This window comes from Periplaneta americana, chromosome 3 (assembly GCF_040183065.1).
Source record: "Periplaneta americana isolate PAMFEO1 chromosome 3, P.americana_PAMFEO1_priV1, whole genome shotgun sequence".
Taxonomy (NCBI): domain Eukaryota; kingdom Metazoa; phylum Arthropoda; class Insecta; order Blattodea; family Blattidae; genus Periplaneta; species Periplaneta americana.
Genome location: NC_091119.1, coordinates 208,926,578 through 208,951,061, shown reverse-complemented (window position 1 = coordinate 208,951,061; position 24,484 = coordinate 208,926,578). Strand labels below are relative to the sequence as shown.

Genomic DNA, 24,484 nt, shown 5'->3' with positions numbered 1-24,484 from the left:
CTGGTGTTAGTTTTTTTTTTTATATATTATTACATTATACTATCTTGAAGCAATGAAATTAAAAGGAGTGACGAGGAATTGAACCTGAGACGTTGACATCTAAATTCCGATGTTCTTTCGAGTGAGCTACGAGGGCACAAGTATAGAAACATTTGCGGAAAAATTGGCCCAATCCCTCTCAAAATTTTCTGATGATGTGTAGAAGCTCGTCCAGGATGCGGGGGGGGGGGCAAAGGCTAATTGGGATTTCCCGGTCTCTGATCGGGTCAAAAATCCTGATAGAACTAATATTTGACCCTTGCAGTGAATTTATCAAATGTTTTTCACTCTTAGTTTGACACCTTACAAGGGTGGAGATAGCCGTATCACCTACGATAATCTGATATTCCAGATCACATAATTATGTAACAGTTTGGCCACACCGATGTTAAAAACGGTAACATGTGGAAGAGAACAACCACCAGGATCGCCACCATCGATTGGGAACGACAGATGGAAGTACAGTTGCCCCATGCAATTCAAATGAGACTTATAATGTGATTTCTTATGCAGTAGATAGATGGCATCATAGTGAAATTGATAAAAGTTGTTTCCGTCAAAACCGTAAGGCTGAGCAATCTGTTATATGTGATCAGGGGTGATATACGAGTTAACTCGAAAGCTTAGAAATTCGTCCCTCAGTCGAAGCTTATACATATTGCTCATTCCTCTTTTCATTAACGTAATGGACGAACATAATTGCTTTCAAAATAAGTGCATAAAACGGTAATAATTGCGTCTGTGTAGTTATAAAAATAATTTTAGTGCATATTGTATGGCAATTACAAGATTGGAAGAAGATTAAACCACTGCTATAAAACAGTTCATTTAAAATATGGTCGCCCTGGGTGGCGGACTTGGTATAGCGCTGGCCTTATGCGCCCGAGGTTGCGGGTCTGATCTCGGCCCAGTTCGATAGCATTTAAGTGTGCTTAAATGCGACAGGCTCATGTCACTAGATATAGTGGCACGTAAAAGAACTCCTGCGGGACGAAATTCTGGCACACCGGCGACGGTGATATAGCCTCTGCAGTTGCGAGCGTCGTTAAATAAACCACAATTTAAAAAAAAAATAAGATTATGTCCACTACAGGGTGAATAGATTATGCAGAAACCGCGACGCGGCATTCTGGCTTGGCAGCGTATATTTCCAATGGAGTGTTGGTATCGTGTTCAAATTTCCTGAAAGGCTATGGAGGAAACTGGGCTGGGCTGTTGGGATATTTTGGGGAACTCGCCTTGTATTGCCAGTCCTGCGCCAGGCGGGTGGAGGGGGTGCTCCGCCCAGTCACGTGTGAGAGAGTCGGCCGACGACACATTCACTCGGGTGCAGAAGCTGCTGCTAGCCAGTTGATCTGGTAGTGCCTGTTGTTGTTGTTGTATTGATTTCACATCAAGACGCCATGCATCCGACGATTGCAGAACGTGAGTAATAACATTAAGCAAAGTAGCTGCGCCGTAGTTCAGGAGGAAGGTTTGTTATCATGGCAGCGAACATACGTAGAATGGAATATAATTTTAATCAAAATGACTGACCTTTCTTGTTACTTTTATTTTCTTAGTACAAAATTTCCATCAATTTTCCGCGCAGGGTTCATAATTGAGTCTTTATCTACTTCACAAATGTGATGGTAAATAATATGGTTACACATGGATGATCTTTACCGTAACTAGGAAGAGAGGGACTATACCATTTTTGCTCTAATGTAACCAGAACCATAGCCTTCGTGAATGTACATGCCGCTAATCATATCGAAGAAAAACCAATATATTGTCCATTTTATATTATTTTAATCCACGGAAAATACTAATTTTTATTCCATTTGTGATGTACTATCGAAGAAAAACCAATATATTGTCCATTTTATATTATTTTAATCCTCGGTAAAATACTAATTTTTATTCCATTTGTGATGTACTATCGAAGAAAAACCAATATATTGTCCATTTTATATTATTTTAATCCTCGATAAAATACTAATTTTTATTCCATTTGTAATGTACTTTTAGTCGTCTTTTATTGGACATCACCCTTTTATTCACCGATTTTATCAATTTTTGATCGATAGGAAATGCTCTTATTGTGCAAAAAAGGCGTAAGTACCATCACGGATTGTACACAAACCTATAATACGTCGAAGGTTGTGCAGTGAGAGTAGACTAAATTTTACGGCGATGATAATAATAATACATTATATAATATATATAATTTATTATTATTATATAAATATAATAAATAATATTCCCTGGAGCAAATGTACAATACTGGTACAAATTGAGTAAAAATTAGTAGTTTACCGTGGACCAGATTTGAGGTAAAACGGTTCAAGTACAAATTATCGTGGCTCATTATTAGCAGCTATTTTACTTTTTGTTTCGTTTTCATGTCAGTGAGGCAAGACGAAGTCAGTCATAACTGTAGTTCCTTGTCAGGTCCAGTTCTGCTCTTCATTGTAAGCCGCACATATCGACATGCCCATTTATTAACACACAGGCGACATAGGAATCTGCTAGACTGTAATTTTCCTCCCCAAAATGTAGCCCACACAGTGACCACTAAGAAGTTACGTAATTTGTAATGTTCAGTTGGTTGGCCATCTTGAGAGCCTGAAAGGGATGTTTAATAATAGGGAGCGTGCATGCAATTCTAGTACATTCCTGGCATTGCAAGCTCAACCACATCTGCCCTTCGAACACGTAGGACACATGTGAAATGCAGCGTTGTCAGATGTACAGATTGGATACACGTCTGAGACAAACTTTGCTTAAAAGGTGTCATACACGTGGACCGACACCTCGCCGATAAGTGATCAGGCGCCAGACACACAACGTGCTGGCAACAGTGTCGAGTGCCGCGTGTTCATTATAATTGTCTTGCTATTCACTTCGCCTTTCCTTCAGTATCATATATTATTTTAGTTGTGGCTTGCATTATTAAGAAATTGAATAATTATTTTTCTTAACGATGGGGAATAGCCGGCGAACGGCTTTGGCGATACTTTTGGTCGAGGTGGTTTGCTGACCGCCATTTATTATTTGTACAGAAGGCGGAAAGGAGAGTGGAGACTGGTCGAGCTTCTTTGTACCTGTAGGAAGTGGATCAGTGTTGCCAAGCTCCTCACAACGAATTAACTGTGTGGACTGTGAAATCGCATTTAAATCAAAACCAGTTGAATCGACTCTTGCAAAAAGGACATATGTTACATTTTTGTCAAAATCGGTTTTTGCGTGGAAACTGTAAATTAATGGAGTGCCAATGGAATAATAATATGAGTAAATTATAACATATCAGACACATTTGTAGCTAACTTAATGTAACAAGAATATCAAGTTCCAGTTTTAAGTTTCCTGCCTGCTATTATGTTTTTCTTGAATATCTCAAAACATTAAATTTGTAACATGTGTCCTTTTTGCAAAAGTCGATTCAATTTCCGGGCAAACGAAATTAGATTTGTTTTCCATAACGATGCTTAATTTTCGAGTAACTAATGGCAGCAGCGAACGGTGATGCATTGTATAGCCGCGATGGAACGATTTGTTTGTATAGCGTAATAAATTACTGCTCACTGTTCTCACATAATTACACGTCATAATGTTTTAGGGTACAGGGGAAAACAATGAGTCTACTTTTATATTTCGTGGAGGAATACAATTCGAAGCTAAAGATCGCTACAAAATCAAGTAGCCTACATCAACTATGCAGTCTGGCTTTATCTACTCTTGCCAAGATGTTTTCTAACACACTTCTTCCACAATTACATATTTAACCCCTTCAGTCCGGAATTTATTAAAAAAATGGTTGCATCATTTGGGGGACCAAAAATCCCAAATCAAGTCTTCGCAGAAAATAAAACTTCGGGAGCAATTTTGATCACTGAGGTCCCAAACTTTTTTATTTTATTTTTAATTCTGAAAGATTAAAAAATAAATGAAAAATAAAATCTTAGAAATAAGCACCAATGTCGAAATAGGCATTTTATGCACTATAAAACTCCATTATCTATCCGTGAAAACCTTACGTATTAAATCTGAAGTAGGTTTTTGCGTAAGTTGCAATGTATGGCTGCACGGAAGAGGCAGATGAGTGCCAGAGTTTGAAGATGGCGTATCGACGCGTCCTGGCATCAGACAGATCTGTGGTCAAACTTCCTGTGCTCTAGGCGGTGTCGGTAGAATTCCACTGCCGCGGCGGCTTGTGGATGCTTGCCAGGACGAGGGCGTCCCCGTGTTACGTTCATTAACTCTGGGAAGTTTCTTGACTCTGCAAGGCCACGCGACTGCGCCCGAAACAAGGTCATCCAGAGGCAGTGGCGGTGCGTCAATAAGAGCACGTGAACACCCTGTTTCCAGTGAAACACGACTATTTTTTATTATTTAATACCGAATTGACGTAAGGGGGGATGTATAATATCAGAATCGAGTATTTTAAACTTCCCGCATCTTGCATAACTTATGTAAACTTGGCAACATGCGTTCACCTTTAAGCCGTGCTCTTTACAAGGAGGTTACAGGAATTACACGCATGCGCGGGACAAAATTGTCTTTAGCTGGCTGCTTATGACTCGTCAAGAGCACAAAGCGTTAAGTAAACATTGAATCTACCCTAAGATGTCAGGTGCATCGATGCCTATCTTTCACGTGCTATATTTCGAGGCAGGGAATTTAATAGTCTGTATTTTAGCCTGTAGGTGTCAACATTTCTCACTGTTGGAACGTTTACTTTGTGTGGGTATGTGTATAGTGCTGCTACGAGAGTTTAATTTGTGAATTACTATAGTTTAGTGTTAGCATAGTAGCATAGTGTAGCTTTCAAACACGTGCTGGCAGACTGTGGTAGTGGTATGAATTTAAGTATCTGTATGATGGTGTATAATATTTAAGAGTAATATTTACTGGTATTTATTTATAGTAATCAGTCTATGAGAATGGGATTACAGTAGTGGTAACAAGCAGCCACCAGCGTGGTTCAGTCGGTCTGAAGTTGCGCTCGGGCGCGGGTTCGATCCCCGCTTGAGCTGATTATCTGGTTGGATTTCTTCCAAGGTGAATGCCAGGTATCTATGGCGAATCCTCGGCCTCATCTCGCTATCACCAATCTCATCGACGCTAAATAACCTAGTAGTTGATACAGCGTTGTTAAATAACCAACTAAAAACTAAGTATAGTGTATCAGTGTGTTGTGAGCCAAAATATATTACAGAACACACGCTTTTAATAACGGCATTGTGGTGTGTATTAATTTTTAACAAACATAAATAATGAGCCTGTTCAAGCAATTTTGAACTGGGTAAACTGACTTACTAGGAAAAATTGGAAATAAAAAGATTGGGTATTATTATTATTATTATATATTTGAATTTATACACGATTTTTTCGATGGTGAAACATTGGAATCATGACATTTCATATTGAACGTATGATTTCAAAGTCTCTTCGGTTTTGGGACACAAAATTGTGAACACGCGTAATATTTTATCACGAGCCGCCACTGTCCAGAGGAGGAGAAACTAACTATCCAGTTATTGCCGGATTTAAAAACAATGATAATTACTACATGGCTAAGTGCGATGTGCCACTGAAAACAGGTTAGGCCAGTGATTCTCAATCGGGAGCCAGAGCAGAAGAGCAGTTAATGGGGGGGGGGGAGCTTTCGAACAAAATAATAATAATAATAATAATAATAATAATAATAATAATAATAATAATAATAATAATAGAAGACACCGGCGTAGCTCAGTCGGCTAAGGTGCTTGTGTGCCAATCCAGTGTTTCACTCGGACGTGGGTTGGATTCCCGCTTGTGCTAATTACCCCGTTTGGTTTTTTCTGAGGTTTTCACCAACCGGAAGGCAAATGTCTGTAATCTGTGGCGAATCCTTGTCCTCATCTCGCCAAATACCGTCTCTCTATCATCAATTTCATCGACACTAAACCTAGTAGTTGATACAGCGTCATTAAATAACCAACTAAACTAATAATAATATTTTTTTATCTTTATGAACATGTTTTATGTTAAGTAGAAGCATAATTTATTTTCGCTGGGTCAATAAAGATTTTTTTACCGTACTCGGACATTGGAAAAAATATACAATATATTTTTACTAATAATTTGTAATATAAACAGTTGCTTTTGAACTATCATGGTATTTTACCTTAGTTAATGATTAGTTCCGGCTTAATTCCCGCCATCTTCAGATTTCTAGTGAATAGCGTAGTAATTTCAACTATAATTAAAGCTGTTTATATAACAAATTTACCAAATCGTCGGTGATACAAATGTAATGAAGATGTGAAATAACTGATGCCATCCCCTCGAGCTCCCAACGTGCTTTCGTTTATGTATGATTAACAATTTGAAATGCATTAAAAATCATTCCACACGTACATCCATTGGCAAGGATCTAATCGTAGTGATATTCTAAAAATAAATGACATTTCACTGAAGTATCTGCATCTTGGGCCATTGGGCCACATTAAAGAAGTTAAGGAAAAGAGTGGCCAGGTTGAGGAACAGGACTAGGCATTGTTGTTGCTTATCTCCTAAGTTCTAGGATGGGAATTGAGAAACTGAATCTCGGTCACAACGTGCTGAGTACTAATGGCGATGAAGATAACTTGATCGTACAGAAGTAGGACTGCAGGAGAAAGTAGAAACCGCGCAGGAGAGGTGAATGTTCGCACTTCACAGTCTTGGGGTCCAAATGCTCCGAAACTTGCTGTCTTTTTTTTTTTTTTTTTTTTTTTTGGCCAAAATTAATCAACTTCTTTCGTTCTAGTAGAGTTTAGAAGTGTTGTATAATCAGATATGCATGTCCCTATATTAAGAGCATTTTGTCGTACTTACACGACAGTAATAAAATTATCGATCTTCCTAGAAAAGTGTCTGACAGACGCCGAATTTCGGTCTGGCAGGTTCTCCGATGAAGTCCCCTGCATGGGGCCGGGCCGGGCGTGCAGCTACTGAGAACGTCATATTGTCTATAGTGGAGAGTTGAGACCTTTTGTTGTCTAGTCACAAGGCATCACTCATATAATTAATTGTTCAGCTTGTGACTACCAAGATATCGTCCATGACTTCTTTTTATTTTATCACATGATAGTCGGCAACTGCCTCTTCCCTCCGTGACATTTCTGCACTGTTTTCTCACTGTCAATTTAATTTTTTGAGTTCTTTCGATAAATATTCAGAAGGTATTGTTTAAAATTGTAAAGACGTGCTTGCATGCCCGCAAAAACAAGCTCAGTATTTGATGTATCATACTTATTGTAGCTAAATTTTCCATGAGTTCCTTGATACACTGGAATTCATGAAATTTCTTTTGTCAAGTGATGTCGACCAAAAATCAAGTGTGTTTATAAAATATTCCTGGCTGTTATTATGTTAATATCCAGACTTTGCAAACTACTATTCAAAATGTTCAAGTGTACGAAAACATCAACAAGAAATGCCAGTCTACGAGAGATTTGTATAATATTCCGATTTCTCGTATTGCAGGTACATTTGAAATTCTGCTCTTAGCTGGAAAACACTTTTCAACACTTCACCACACGAAAGACAGTGTGATAAGGAAGATTTTCATTTAATGAACCCACGTCTTCAGAACTTTTGATGGAAATGCGAGTTTGCAACGCTCTTCCTTTAATTATAGCATTTGCCAATTTGCATTGAATTATTACCTAGCGTCACAGTCCGAAGTATTATCGCCGCGGCCTCATGCTTAACATGTCGGCATCGTGCAAAACGTGCGGTGTGCTTTTAAAACATAATTTTGCCGACCGATTGTTGCTCTGTAGGTTTCACTCTAAGCGTCACGTTGTCACGTCTACTTCCTCGATAAGAATAAGCACTAGTTTGTTATATTGTTAAATGGCTATTATTATTATTATTATTATTATTATTATTATTACTACTACTACTACTACTACTACTACTACTACTATTATTATTACAGCAGAGTCCGTATAGATCAGTTTCTATCTGATGCTTTTCCAATTCACTGCGGGCTAAAGCAGGGAGATGCACTATCACCTTTACTTTTTAACTTCGCTCTAGAATATGCCATTAGGAAAGTTCAGGATAACAGGCAGGGTTTGGAATTGAACGGGTTACATCAGCTTCTTGTCTATGCAGATGACGTGAATATGTTAGGAGAAAATCCACAAACAATTAGGGAAAACACGGAAATTTTACTTGAAGCAAGTAAAGCGATCGGTTTGGAAGTAAATCCCGAAAAGACAAAGTATATGATTATGTCTCGTGACCAGAATATTGTACGAAATGGAAATATAAAAATTGGAGATTTATCCTTCGAAGAGGTGGAAAAATTCAAATATCTTGGAGCAACAGTAACAAATATAAATGACACTCGGGAGGAAATTAAACGCAGAATAAATATGGGAAATGCGTGTTATTATTCGGTTGAGAAGCTCTTATCATCCAGTCTGCTGTCAAAAAATCTGAAAGTTAGAATTTATGAAACAGTTATATTACCGGTTCTTGTGTATGGTTGTGAAACTTGGACTCTCACTCTGAGAGAGGAACATAGGTTAAGGGTGCTTGAGAATAAGGTGCTTAGGAAAATATTTGGGACTAAGCGGGATGAAGTTACAGGAGAATGGAGAAAGTTACACAACACAGAACTGCACGCATTTAATTCTTCACCTGACATAATTAGGAACTTTAAATCCAGACGTTTGAGATGGGCAGGACATGTAGCACGTATGGGCGAATCCAGAAATGCATATAGAGTGTTAGTTGGGAGACCGGAGGGAAAAAGACCTTTAGGGAGGCCGAGACGTAGATGGGAGGATAATATTAAAATGGATTTGAGGGAGGTGGGATATGATGGTAGAGACTGGATTAATCTTGCACAGGATAGGGACCGATGGCCGGCTTATGTGAGGGCGGCAATGAACCTTCGGGTTCCTTAAAAGCCATTTGTAAGTAAGTATTATTATTATTATTATTATTATTATTATTATTATTATATACACGAGTATGTTGACATTCTTAACTCTTAATAATAACTTAAGTCTTTAATAATAATTTTAAATCACATACCTTAATGTTCGTCCTCAGCACAAGACATTGCAACCTCGGTTTCAGTCCACGTGGATTAGACAAGTAGGTGTCATTTAACAATGGAAGCAGCTTATTGGTTGCAATATTGAAATTGAGGCGAGTGATTGGAGCGGCGACATAAGAACTTGAAAACAATAATAGAATTAAATTTTAAAGATCTGCCGAATTTTAACCATGAGAGCGCGGCGATAATACTACAGATGATGATTATGTGTCATTGTTGCACCATAAGCTTTTATCTTGGGTGGTATCCATTGGTTTTGACTAGAATTGTCGATATTTTCGATTTTACAGGGATTTGCATTTTTCGAGTGGTTTTTCGTATTGCAGGTACATTTGAAATTCTGCTCTTAGCTGGAAAACACTTCTCAACACTTCGCCACATGAAAGACAGTACTGGTACAGTAGCAGGGGGAGGGGGTCGCAAAAAAGTCACCCGAAAGCGGTTTTGCGTTCAAAACGTTTGGTAATCACTGACATAAAAATATAGTTAGATATGTTTGTGTTGCTTAAAATGCAAGAATCTGAAGTTACAACGTATTCGTTTCATTTCAGAAGTGCATTCGCCAATACTGGATTACAGAAGAGGATAACCTTTCACGCCTGGATGCAGTTGTTTCTATCAAGTTTAGCATAATTGACTACATCCTGTTTTCCAGTTCAGAAATTCTTCCTTTGCTGTTATCACCTCTTACCGTAAACAGGTTTTTTTTTATGTCCTGCAGTTGCATAGTGGAACAATCAGTACGGCGGTGTGAGGTGCGTGCAGGTGAAACTGTAATTGCTTCGTTGATAAATTCATTGTATAAGGAGATCTCACGTATGTACGATGCAGTAGTGAAGGAAAATACACGTTAAATTGTTTTCTCCTGCTCATTTTCAGACATTTTAATATGCATTGCACTGAATAACTCATATAAAATAAACACTAAATTAGTAGAAACAACATGTATAGAAAATTGTTTCACGAAGTCCTTAATAGGTAGCCTATTCTGTCTGAAAAGAAACCGTTCCATCATTATTGTTGATTTTCTCACTGTGATTGATATATTTATTCCTATGTAAACTCTTTTTGGCAAGATTTTCTCTTTAAAAATAATATTAAAATTTCACGTCACTTCTTACTTTTAAAATTATTTAAAACCCACAGCTCACACTTTGGCGAATCAACTTCGGATTTATTTGTAACATCAATCTGTTCGTTTCGTTGAAACTGGTATGCATAATACAAAAGAAGGAATTCTTTGCTCTAAACGAGGGAAAACATTTATCCTGTATATCTACTTGCAAAATGTATCGTTATTCCTTCATCATTGTCAAGAGTTTCAAATGTGTACAAGTATTTTTTTTTTTCTCAAAAACAAAATCAAACTGTTTCTCCACCACAGCTACCGAGATTTTTCTAATCACATAAAATTCTTCGGATATGTGTGTGTATATATATATAGGCTATGATCACAATTTAACAAATATTTCACTAGTGCAGCTTCTTGTTATGACATAAATTAATTTTTTGGGGTTTACAGTTTTTGTTAGCCTCTCATCTGCAGGTACTAGTTTTAACATGTCTAAAAGTAGAGGACGATGACATTCGTAGAAATCCATCAGTTCTGCAATCCTGACTGCAGAATGGCAAAAATGGGAAAGGACTCTTAGAATTAAGTTTTTCAATGTAATATTTAAGTTTTTATTTTGACGGGAGGAATTGTGAAGGATATGGGCTTGAACTGTACAGTTTGCCTTCTTGTTTGGCGGTTCTTTTAACGTTATAACCAGAGCGGGTATTCTAAACGCTCTGGTTATAACGTTTAGAAAAGCTGCATTGTTTATCATAATTCACAGATGCATTGTATACACAATATGTAGATATTCTTGTCAGATCAATATTGTTTCTGTTCATTGTCCTCAAATTTTGTTTGGTAATTGCTCCTCAAGTTTCATATCTACCTTGATAGAAGTTCAGAACTGATATTGGAAAGCATTTGATTGCTCGCTTGTTACTGGCATCTGTTGATATAAAAATTAATATTTTCCATTTTATTCGTAAATTCTGTAATTAAATAATCTATAAAAAGCGTGGCTAGAACGTTCTAGCTTCATTAGTTGTTTAGAATCAGAAAATAGTTGATCTAATTTGGCCATATAATGTAAACTTGTGAAAGACTGTTAATGCTTAATTGCGTGATATTATGGTGATGTTAGTTAAGATTTAAGAAAAACTGTATAATGCACTGCTATGAACCACCGACCTCCTATTAGCACAGTGTTACCGGCATCCTAGTGGCGGTTAACATCTCCTTCCTCTTTCTTTGTTAGAACAATAAAGCTTGATATCACTTTTCAATTCGTATTCGTGTGTACAAAAATGTTAGTCACACTTGACACTTCTCTGTAAAAATTTCTTCCAACCACTCTCTTGTACCGAGCACTTTCGCTTCGGCACCTTGTTTTGCAAGTTTGGTGCTAAGTACATCGGCACGCTAAGGAGGCTTCACACTGACCGCTGGGCGAGTTATCACTAGCATTCGAATTAGTGTGAAAATTCTTAATGATGATCGGCCCATAATGCTACGTTTGTTGACTCGGTATTTCATCCTGTTGTACGTAATGCACGTATGAAGGGCAATGGAGAGTCGGTATTATCGATACTAGGAGTGGCAGCAGCAGTTTGACTTACATCGGAGGAAGACCGGACTATTTATTAGGGGAGAGTCGGGTAGTATCGGACATCGGGTAATATCGGACAGTGTGTTTCTTTCATCTACCACACGATGATAGTACCTGATTGACATGGTTACGTTTCTGTGATGTCGCATAGAGAAACGTAACCATGTCATTCAGGTACTACCATATGGTGGTAGATGAAAGAAACGCACTGTCCGATATTACCCGATGTCCGATACTACCCGACTCTCCCCTATGTGTCACTTCCGTGTAGCTTTGTAAGCGGATATTGTTTCTATTTTCTGATGCTTATTCATTAATATTCTACCCGTTGATTTCATTTTCATTTACAATGGTGAGGAGTACTTTAATTTGTAACGCAGTGTTTTTTAAAGAAGCCTTCCTAACTCCGATAATGATCTTAAAACTTTTTTTTTATTTTCGAATTTATATACAGCACATGTATTATTTCTATAAAAACTCTACACCACCTATGTGTCTGTTTTGCCATATAACCAAATTTTTGTTCTGTTGACATTTTTTTCTAAATTAATGTTGGGTAACGCAGTTTCGTTCTGTCAGTGGACGTGATCGTGAAAAATGGTTCGAGAATGAAATTTCGAAGCAATGCCAAGTTCTAACTTTCGGTAATGTGTAAGTCAAGGATGACTTCACATGATAGTGTGGCAAGTATCAATTCTGTGATTGTCGGTAGCTACAAAAATAATACTGTAAGTAAAGGCCCACAGATTAACATTACATGACGTCAGTAGTACGTACTGAGCGAATGGAAGAAAATGACCTCATCCGTGGTTTGGCTTGAGAGCATTCCTAACGCAGTCTGTGACATACGCACCACTGCACACCATGACTGTCTGCAGAATTAGAAATACATGGATCACAGATTGCGTGGGCATTACATTCGACAACAGACTTAACTTTTTGACCCATATTAACGAAAAACTGAGGCGAGCCCATGCTAGCATGGTCCAATTGTATCCCATACTAAATACAAGCACATATCTAAATTTGAAAGCTGGCCTATATTATACAAAAGTATAATGTATGCCCTCCAGCGTGAATAAGCATAAACAATCAAGTATTTCACAACGAACTTTTGAGACATCGCGATTGCCTTAATTATATAACTCCGGTACGTTTGATTTATGCATAATTAAAAATTTGGACAGTATAAAGGCTCATTCACAATGAAAATTAAACATAACGTAAGCGTTAACTTAAGAATATAAACGTTACGGTAAAATCAAGAAGTCATACCATCATTCACGATGGGAACATAAACATAATCGCAAACATACTTGGTAACCATGGAAACATAACAACGACGCCATTTCCTCATATTCAGCGCTCCACGATTGTGTTCTGTTTGCAAATCACGTAAGCATAAGCATGAAAGTTTGGAGTTCATGTTAACATCTTACGATACTGTAATGTTTATGTCAATGTTTATGTGAATCATTGTGAATGATCCCATTTGCTAGCCTGGGCGCAAACTTCTGTGTTTATGTTACGGTTATGTTTAATTTTCATTGTGAATGGACCTTAAGAATCCGTATCTGATTGTACGTTTCGCACGTATTATAGCAACGAAAAGTCTAATGTCTAATTTAGGTAATCCCAATAAACATAAAAAACCAAACATGCTGGATTGGAACGATAACATGTCGTACATGACGAGGCTTCAGTGGTGTTGCCTTTTAAATAAATACGACACGTAGTGGGCGGTCAAAATGTATGTTTCATACAGGACCAGGCATTAAATAAGAATGATAATTGTAAATGTATATTATCTTGCTAATGATAAGTCCCTCATAAGGTGCCACCACGTAAGCTATTTAGCTTAGTCGTCAGTACGAAGCTCGTTTACCTGGTCTCCCTCGGGCGGTAAGACAAATGTTGGGATGAGATCTAAAAGAAGACCTATTCCCTTCCTTTGTGTTTCTTAGTATTTTTTTCTAAATTCACGTGGTCCACTTTCTCCGAAGGACTCTTCTTGTCTGCTGAGTGGCCAACCCTCCCCCAGGGTCACAGAATGAAGTTTAATAAGCTTAGGGGCTATGTTAAACTGTTGTTATTGTTAATCAGGGCTAACGGCTTCAAAGCTGGGTACCTAAAAAAATGAGTGCACTGATGTTTCAAATTAACATGGGTGTCGCAGTCGGTGGAGTGCTGGTCTTCTTTGCCCGAGGTTGCGGGTTTGATCTTGGTCCAGGACAGGCTCATGTCAGTACAAATGAAACCTCCTGCGGGACAAAATTCCGGCACACTGGTGACGCTGATATAACCTCGGCAGTTGCGAACGTCGTTAAATAAACCATAATTTAAAAAATGGGGCATAAGCAAATATCCGTGCCTGCCATTAAAACTCACTGCTTAATGGCTCCACCTCTGATTGGCTTACGACCAGTCTCCATAGCAACTCTCTGCCATTGCACTCCTAACCTGTGACTGATGTACAATGTAACAAGCTCCTTCCTAGTTCCTGATGTGATAGTAAATTGTACGTAAAATATCGGGCTTTAGCAATATTGCTTTTTTTCATTGATCATGTCAGTCACTGAAGGACACTCTTGATTTGTTGCAGAGTTCCCACTGACAGGACTGGATTGTCAGCAAGTGGCGATGGTGGAGCAGAATGACCAGGCCCAGGTGGCGAGCGTGGGGGCCGGGGGTCTGGTGTTCGAAGACGAGCAGCACAACTCGCGCACCCTGCAGGCCCTCAACATGATGCGCAAGAACAAGCACTTCTGTGACGTCATCCTGCACGTGAGTGACAACTGAGAGCCACAAATCAGCATATTTTTGAATATTTATTATATTATTACATTAAAATAACGCAGTGCAAGTGCTACAGTTCCAAAAACTGTACGAAATTGATTGCAATAATCCAAATACGGGTTTTTCAGGTTAACATTACTATCACTACTATTATTATTACTACTACCACCACCACCTACTAGTGAGTGTGGTGCATTTTAAGCACTACGTTTGGTTCAAGTTTGTCGAGCGTGACAAGAACCGAAGTCTGAGTTGTGTGCAGCTCTCTCGAACTTGCCCCTTCAAGTTTGCTAGCCTCTCCTACCCTCCCCTTCCATCCCTTCATGCTTTTAGCTGAGTGAGGATTTTAGAACAAATCTTATGAAGTTTTATTTAGATGTAACGACAGATAATTTTTGTTACAAAACTATGATCCATAGAAATATACGTAAATCACATTATGTTTTAAAAATACTGTAGTGACAGTTTTTGTTCTAGGCTACCCCTCATCACATATGTAACAGATTGCTCATCCCTATGTTAAAAGAGGTAGTACTTTGAAGAGAACAACTGCCAGGATCGCCACCCATCGGCCGTAAACGAACACGAAATGGCAGTATAGTCGCTAATGCAATTCAAATGGGAGTAATGACGTGACTCCTTATGTAACAACTAGATGGCAGCATAGTAAACCTGACAAAAGTTGTTACCGCCAAAGTCCATAGGCTGAGCAGTCTGTTATGTATGTGATCTGGGAGGCTAACAATTACCGACAGAAAGCAGCTATAATTACATCACTGCCTGCTTAATGGAAGTTACAGTGCCCACCACTATTAACATTATCAGTATATACAAAGTGACTACCTGCCACCTAGCATAAGCGTTGATTGGACAGACAGTGTAAGCAGCCATAAGATGTGATTCAGCAGGCAGTGAATTACATTCTTCGCATAATATTCAGATAAATCACAGTTGCTCCATAACAATAGATGTGAGACTGTAGAGGTGATTAAAGTATTATAACATGAACATATTGTAATATAACATAAATTGTATAGGTCCATTAAAAATAAATAATTTCATTTTCATACTATACAACTAGAAGCAGTAACATGAGCTACTGCCAGGAAGTCAAAAGGAGGATAGCAATGGCCAAGGAGGCTTTTAATAGAAAAAGGAGCATCTTCTGCAGATTTCTGGAAAAGTAACTAAGGAAGAGACTAGTGAAGTGCTTTGTATGGAGTGTGGCATTGTATGGCGTAGAAACATGGACATTGCGACGAAGTGAAAAGAAGTGAATAGAAGCATTTGAAATGTGGATATGGAGAAGGATGGAGCGTGTGAAATGGACAGACAGAATAAGAAACGAAACTGTGTTGGAAAGAGTTGGTGAAGAAAGAATGATGCTGAAACTGATCAGGAAGAGGAAAAGGAATTGGCTAAGTCACTGGTTGAGAAGAAACTGCCTGTGGAAGGAATGGTGAATGGGAGAAGAGTTCGAGGTAGAAGAAGATATCAGATGATAGACGACATTAAAATATGGATCATATGAGGGGGGCAAAGAGGAAGGCAGAAAATAGGAAAGATTGGAGAAGATTGGTTTGCAGTGAAAGACCTGCCCTCAAGCAGAACACTATGAAAGAATGAATGAATGAACTACACATCATTATAGCTTGTAATATAACATCCGACCTGTTAATAAATGATATATATGATATCATTTTCATACTACACACAATTATAACTTGTATAATATCCCAGATCCGAAAAAGTTGTGCTCCCCCCCCCCCCACTTTTGCAAATATTAGATATCTAGCAGTCAAAGTGTAAAATAAGTGGCATGTAACAACAATTATGCAGGCACTTCAAATTAAGAAAATATCGAACATTTATTTTCAGATATATCTTTTCTTTTCTCAAAATGTTGCCGCCCATGTATAAATACGGGGCCTACATTGGAACTGCATCTCGCTTCGTTGTATCGTTACTGTTCTTTGATTACTATTGATATGTATTGCACATTCCTCATGTAAAATGCTGTACTGCTCACTTTTACCGTAACTGTGACTTCTTGTATAAATTATTTTAAATTCATTTTGTTTTGACGTGATGATATTCCAACATTACAAGAGCAGACACTCAATGAGTCTTGGTATTGTTAGGTTGGCAATGTGGAGTTCCACGCCCATCGTGCCGTCCTGGCATGCGCCAGTCCTCACCTGTTCGAACTCTTCACAGCTGATGATGAGAACAAGGGAAGCCAGCGAGAGAACATCATCACGTACAAGTTGAACGGCGGGTTCGACAGGCTGGCACTGGAGAAACTCATCCATTACGCCTACACAGCCAGGTATGAAGGCATGGTAGCAAATTAAATTAAACATAGGGTGCTTCAGGAGGAATAGTAAATATTCTGCTAGGTGGTAATATGTAAACATGTGTCCAATATTCAATGGGTGTTGAAGATATAGCTGTTTGAATGTTATGCATAACAAGCCTTACAAATGGTATGAAGGAACGACAATTACGTACTGTTGTTTACATGCAAAGGAATAGTTTTAGATTGCCTGATGGCAGCACTCTTCATAATAGATAATGTTTCTATTTCCCTTAGCCACAAAGATGCGCATGTGCAGTTGACAAAGCCCATGAACATTTTAGCCATCAGGTGACACACATTCCCTGAATGATGGATGTCCATGGCCGTCACGTGCATTGGCCACCAAGGTCCCCAGACCTAACTGCTGTTGATTTTCATCTGTGGGAGTGGAGGAAAGGCGAAGTAAACACAAGAGACAAATTGGTCACTTGCAATATAAATAGTGCTGGTCTCATGACCTCAGAAGAGGAACACTTACTGTTGTCAAAAATGCACTGATCTGTTGAAATGTATTGATATCATTAAGTAAGCAGTAAATGTAGTCATTAAACCATTTGCCTTTCCTTCATACCATTTATAAGGCTTGGTGTGCCTAATATTAAAACGGCTGTACATCTGTCATGCCAACCTTGTCTACCATTCAACGGGGAGCTCAGGATCAACTACGTTCACTGCCTCCCAATTATTTCACTTCGTTATGCTATTAGGATCTGACACCGCTGTCATAGAACTAAGGGAATTACGAACAGGATTCCTACTTGGAAACATCACTTAGGTTATTCAAACACTATTACTATTACTATTTCAAGTCTAACTTTCATCTAAGAAAGATTTATTAATCATGAAAAATATATCAGAATGCATGAATTGCAATAGAATTACTTGCATCTTCTGTTTCCATTTTGTAGTGGAGTCTCGGTTGATGCCATGAAGCTATCTGATGCAAAGTCTGAGGTTCGACCCTTTTTGTGGTGCCAAAGGACACACACAAATCAATGTCTTGACAGTGCTAGTGCACAGGCAAAATGGCGTTTAAGCCAGTTTTGCTCAGATCAAAGGTCTCGGGAACCTTTCCAATAATAATGTGCAAATGGGCGCTTCCAGATGCCTTGAAAGGATAACTGTCTTACGAGTTACGATCATGCGGTTATGACGTATAAATCAACGTGTCTTTAATTCAGCCAATTAGATGTGCACAACGCACTTGAACATGTATGTTCACGCATGTATTATGAAGTGTTATACTGAGCATCACTTCCACTGTATTGTTATTCTGTTTACTGTAAAAACGAATTGGTAATTGCAATGAAGATACTTGCACCTTTAAAGAATGTGACGTGTACAATCTGAAGAAGAGTTCCGAAAAATTGTAGAACATGCAGTAAATGTAGCGGCTTTTATTTTTACACACTGAAAAGAAAGAAAAATTGGTAACAGTCACCAATTTAAAAAAGTACTTATTGAAATATGTTACTGTTATTGCTGCAGAATGACTTAGGATGCGCCCTCGTCCCCTCCTTCCTTGCATTTTCCTCATATCGTTGTCTTTGTTGTGTAAATTAGGTTGTGGAACTTCAGCTTGGCAGGTCGTCTTATCATTGGGATCTTACAGCTGCCTTCGTAATTCAGAAATGTAGGGTAGTAGAATCAGAAAGATTTGGAAGTACTGGAAACAACCGGCCAATCAGATCCTGGAATGGCGTTCTAATGTGATGTTCCAGGCTGGAAGTGGGCGACTCGCAGGTGAAGGCCGTGTACCTGGCAGCTTGCCACCTGAAGATGGAGCGTGTGGTGAAGGAGTGTTCACGACACCTCATCAAGAACCTCAACGTGGACAATTGCATCGAGACTCGCTCCCTGCCAGGCATTGCAAGGAACAAAACATTTGTTGACCAAGTGGACGCTTTCATTTCCAAAGAGGTAAAATACGTCCACCTCAAAACTAAGCATTATATTGGCATACTGTACACTTCCCAGTCACAAGGTTGAAACTGACTACGAAGAGATGCTGCAAAAGGAAAGGGGATGCTTTGGGCATACTGTTTGTGTACAATGATATTTTCGTGAACTATTGGACGGGTTTTGTTGTAGTTCAGTGTCTAAATATTAATTTACTAGCTAATGATGCACATAATAGAAAAATTTTTAGAAAAAAAAAATTAGTGGTTCTATATTAGGGGTGACTCGTGGATCTGAAAACTGGTAAAGAACTTACTTATTTACGTACTTACTTACAAATGGCTTTTAAGGAACCCGCAAGTTCATTGCTGCTCTCACATAAGCCCGCCATTGGTCCCTATCTTGTGCAAGATTAATCCAGTCTCTACCATCATATCCCACCTCCCTCAAATTCATTTTAATATTGTCCTCCCTCCCTAAAGGTCTTTTTCCTGCCGGCTTCCCAACTAACACTCTATATGCATTTCTGGATTCGCCCATACGTGCTACATGCCCTGCCCATCTCAAACGTCTGGATTTAATGTTCCTAATTATGTCAGGTGAAGAATACAATGCATGCAGTTCTGCGTTGTATAACTTTCTACATTCTCCTGTAACTTCATCCCTCTTAGCTCCAAATATTTTCCTAAGAACCTTACTCTCAAACACCCTTAACCTCTGTTCCTCTTTCAAAGTGAGAGTCCAAGTTTCAGAACCATACAGAACAACCGGTAATATAAATTTTATAAGTTCTAGCTTTTAAGATTTTTTGGCAGCAGACTACATGACAAAAGCTTCTCAACTGAATAATAACAGGCATTTCCCATATTTATTCTGCGTTTAATTTCCTCTAGAGTGTCATTTATATTTGTTACTGTTGCTCCAAAATATTTTAATTTTTCCACCTCTTCGAAGGATAAATCTCCAATTTTTATAGTATTTTTATTTCGTACAATATTCTGCTCATGAGACATAATAATATACTTTCTCTTTCCGGGATTTACTTCCACACCTATTGCTTTACTTGCTTCGAGTAAGATTTCCGTGTTTTCCCTAATTGTTTGTGGATTTTCTCCTAACATATTCACGTCATCCACATAGAGAAGCAGCTGATATAAACCGTTCAGTTCCAAACCCTCTCTGTTATCCTGAACTTTCCTAATGGCATATTCTAGAGCGAAGTTAAAAAGTAAAGGTGATAGTGCATCTCCTTGCTTTAGCCCGCAGTGAATTGGAAACGCATCTGACAGAAACTGACCTATACGGACTCTGCTGTACGTTTCACTGAGACACATTTTAATTAATCAAACTAGTTTCTTGGGAATACCAAATTCAATAAGAATGTTATATTTGTAATTGGTAAAGAACTACTAGAAAAAAATTGGGCATACTATTTTTTTAAACAGAGATTGAAACTCGCCTATTTTTTGCATATTACATCTGCCTCTGTGTCCTTTAAGCCACAAACTTGTCGGTGATGTCCTCGAAAAAAGACTGAAGTAACCGTTCTTTCTGTATCGAAATATTAGCTAAGGAAGGAAGTCGTGTTCATTATATATGTTTTAATCGTTTGAGACAGGAAAATCTCCTTTCCACAGATGCAGTTGTACAGTGGATGGTCAGAATAAACAAAAAGAATTTATAAGCCCAAGCTTCTGTAAAAATGTCCTTATCCTCGTGAAGCAGTTTGAACACTTCTGTGCCAGAAATATCTCTGCAACTGTCAGCTGTGTGTTTTGGGGAAATATCTGTCTGAAATAAGCTTGTAGGCTTTCAGGTGCACTAAAAGGGAAACCTGGATGATATTTTTCGAATGTACTGTTGTCAGCAAGGCAAAGCTGAATATAATGCAAACTAGAGTGCTTCACAGACTGACTGGACCAATGTGTGACGTTGCAGTTCGAGCAGGTGTCCAAGTCCAAGATCCTGCTGTCCCTGCCCTGCGTGCGCATTGAGGTGCTGAACCAGACCCGCCAGGAGATGTCTCTGGTGGTGGGCGAGTCGGTGTGCCAACTCGTCCTGGAGTGGATCAAGCGTCAGAGCGATGACGACGACAATGTCAACATGGACCAGCTGACAGGAAAGGTCAGTGCTCTGGCTGTAACAGCATGATCTTGGACCACGCCAGCCACTGATTCTGTTGTTATAGAGAGTAAGATTTCTTGTAATGAATGTTTGATGCAGACTCACCTCCTGTACCTGGCGATGGACAACTCTCTGCAGGATTGCACGGATTTACCCAGTGGAGACATAAGTGATACAGAAATCGTCCAAGACTACAAGAAGCTGTCCAAAAAGAATCTAGCGAACTCTAAGGTGAGATGCATGAGCTTTCTGGTGGAGACTATGCAACGAGCTAAACTTGACATTCACAGTACGATGGTTTATAACGTTACGAAGTTTATCTAATAATACTTGTTGAACCGCTCACTGAACATATATGTTACAGCAGTTGTCAAGAGATGCTGCATTTAAATTGTTTTGTCTTCTTTAAAGGCTTCTGTGGTTGAACATAATATGCTTTGCTTCCCACACCACAGCTAACAAGGGACGTACTGGAGTTGTCAGAAAGAAATATTGGATATTTCTATTTCATTACCAAGAACTAATGAAGTACTTACCGAATCTAAAAAGAAACATCTGATTTTAAGCAGAGGCGACCTTCTCACTTGTCACATTACATACAAATTAACAAATGCCCAGTTGTTTACGTTCGTGCGTTGGACATAGTGCTCCAAACATTGCTAAGGTCATCATTTGTAACAGTTGTCATAAAGTACACTTACATAAAAAAAAACCTTTTTTTTTTTCTTTCTTTTTTACTAATGGCATTCACCAATATGAAGCCAGTTGAATACTCCAATTTACCGACAGAGAAGTTGCCCTAAGTGTGTCATAGGAGACTGGTCTATACTACATCCTCTCTTTGGCCGAAATTTGTGAATTAGACGACCCAGGTTTGCTGCATTTTTTGGAGTCCAAGAAAACCAAATAGCACAACCTGTTCAACAAATCCCCTCTATTGTCACCTCGAACAAGTTGCAATGGATTTGTTGTAAGTTAACTTATATATTTGAATCGAGCCTGAATTGTTGTCACCTTTTTAGGCCTTCCTTCTTTTTTCCTGAAAAAAAGCAGCAACTCTTCCTTTTATCTCATTAGTAATGGTGACAGTTGATGGCTTTCTTTTCTGGCGAGGGCACATATTCTGATTGGGACGATTCATCTTCGTCTTCAACAGACTTGGTTGATTGTGAAGACGGACTTGTTTCTGTTGCTTTCTCGTTCTCTTTGTTGAATAGCTTTCCAGTAGGCAGTATTTTATTCTTAAGCCAGACATGAGGTCAGAGGACTGTATTTCATTCAAATCGGCTGTCTATTCAGTTTGCAAGAATGTCTTTATTGTGAGTCACTAGCATGAATCCAATGTTCCCGGTTGTCTGAAACATTTTCTGGACGATGATACTTGGATTGACCCAACGTCTCATTACTACAGATCATAATTGTATACAAAACATGTCGAAGTGTAAGTATGATTTCAGCATAGAGACAGTAAAAAATTAGATGTTCCTCTTTAGATTCTATAATTACGTCATTAGCTCTTGTTAATGATGTAGAAAGAAATATTCAATATTTCGAGCACCTACTTCCCTTGTAAGTGTCCAGAAATGTCTGGTATCAGATGCGTATCAGGGTGTGGTTTAATATAATAGGAAGAGCAGCACTACTACACAGTGCATATACTATAAATCCAGGTCCTAATTATTACTAAACCTTGGACAAACATTTAGGCACTTGAAGTGAGCTGTAAACCCATTAATATAGACTCTGAAACACCATTTAGGCTCTTAACAAGAAAGAAATCTTATATGAATTTAACATTTTGCAGTTGATATGCTCGTTTTAATGTCAGCAATTTGTTTCGTGTAACAGTGGACCTCACATTTTTGTGCATGGTGCCACTTTTCTTGATGCTTAAGTTAACACACAATACTTCTATGTCCTCTAGTTGTAGGGGTTTAAAAGTCCCTTTAGACCCAAGCCGAGTTACCACACTTCCTATTCTAAATGCCCTGCTCTAACTTGACACAGCGTGCTGCATCATCGCCTCTGCCAGCAGCACACAGTGAAAACTCTGTCGCCTCGAAGTCGACCAATATACTTCATGTAAAGAACACTAGTAATTGACAACACAATATACAGACAAAATCATTTAGAATGCTGAAAAACTTCGTTCCACTGAAATTGATATTATTGGTACATACTTTTTTGAGTTGTATGTCATTTTGAATTCGTTCACCTCAATTTAAAACAGCGCCATATTTTCTTGAGCTCTGAAAACCCTGAATTCTTTAATATTAGATCAAGTATTTTTGTAATATGTTGTTCACTAATGATGAGTTTTTGGCAATAAAGCCATGAACTTCCTTGCTGTCCAATATTTCTCACAGATATCAGAGAGAGTGGTGTAGTAACAAATATAACTGTTTTAACGTAGGCACCATATGTTTTTATAGTATGATGATTATATCACACATGCAACCCCCCAAACTGCCAATGGTTAGCAAGTCTGTATGACATGGCAGACAACTCCGCCGACCATATCTGGGCCAAAGCTAACAGTGGACTGCATATCAGACTACAGGCTTGAACTCTTCTCACATGAACTTGACTCGAGATTGGTCGTGATACAATGCCGCTACATTCAGGAGACATATTAGTGAGACATGGTTTCTCTGAGCAATGATTAATTCTTTATTATGCATCCACTAAATGTGAAGACAGGAACTACTAGAAAATTGACTTGAAACTTAGTTTTATTTTGCAAATAAAACTGCAGTTGTAATGTTGGTAACAGTACTGAACGTTTATAAGTAGCATGACTGTCTTCAACAAACTACCAGAGGTAGGAATCCAGGAAAGTTAATTGAGCCGTTGATGCAGGGACGACGCAAAGGCCAGTTGCAGCCAGCCAAGCCACGTGTCCTGTTCTACTCCCGGGATATTGGTGAGAGAACTGAGCAGGAGAAGGAAGCAGATTGGAATCTCGTTGCAGCTGCTAAAGTTGGAGGTGAGCTAAAAAAGAGTTTTGGGTGTCCATTACGGGGATATTGTGAAATTACCTGATTTTCCTGTTACAGCTGATTGATGAAATCAAGCTCAAGTAAAAGTTCACATGTGCTTTAGTTATAAATATTTTTGTCTCGAAAAATTTTAATTCACTAGTTTCCGAAATAAATGACTGTTACGGGTAGTCTGAATCACCCTGTATAGAAAAAGTACACTTTGTATCTGCTCATACAGTATTACAATCAGTAAGCAGAACTACGAGTAACTTTAGCAATACTTTATGAAATTTATGATTGATTATACAAAGCAATAAGCTTAAAAATATTCATATGGGTTCTACTGTCTTCACTTTTCCAGATGTTGCACATGCTATTTCACAGTTCTCACTGAATGTGCCTTCTAGAACATTTTCTTGAATTAGTGTCCGTTTTGAACTGTCTTCATAGCTATTAGCAGTTAATATTGTCCTCAAGATGCAAATATCGTCGGTAGTATTAAATTTCACCATAGTATTAACATTTGCATTGTTATCTG

At 38.5% G+C, this 24,484-nt stretch overlaps 1 protein-coding gene across 5 annotated transcripts in view; it reads left to right on the top strand.

Moving 5' to 3' along the window:
• The window catches only part of LOC138697000 (influenza virus NS1A-binding protein homolog A-like), a 119,826-nt gene that overhangs the window by 82,414 nt on the left and 12,928 nt on the right, over nucleotides 1–24,484 (top strand). For 3 of the 5 annotated variants that reach the window (XM_069822585.1, XM_069822583.1, XM_069822587.1), the window contains 6 exons: nucleotides 14,390–14,571; nucleotides 16,725–16,912; nucleotides 18,664–18,862; nucleotides 20,780–20,965; nucleotides 21,065–21,196; nucleotides 23,825–23,951. In XM_069822585.1, the coding sequence (XP_069678686.1) occupies nucleotides 14,390–14,571; nucleotides 16,725–16,912; nucleotides 18,664–18,862; nucleotides 20,780–20,965; nucleotides 21,065–21,196; nucleotides 23,825–23,951 (1,014 nt within the window). Of the gene's footprint in view, nucleotides 1–1,302; nucleotides 1,465–9,819; nucleotides 9,941–14,389; nucleotides 14,572–16,724; nucleotides 16,913–18,663; nucleotides 18,863–20,779; nucleotides 20,966–21,064; nucleotides 21,197–23,824; nucleotides 23,952–24,484 lie in introns of those variants that run through there. The other 2 variants (XM_069822586.1, XM_069822584.1) reach the window with 2 other exon arrangements.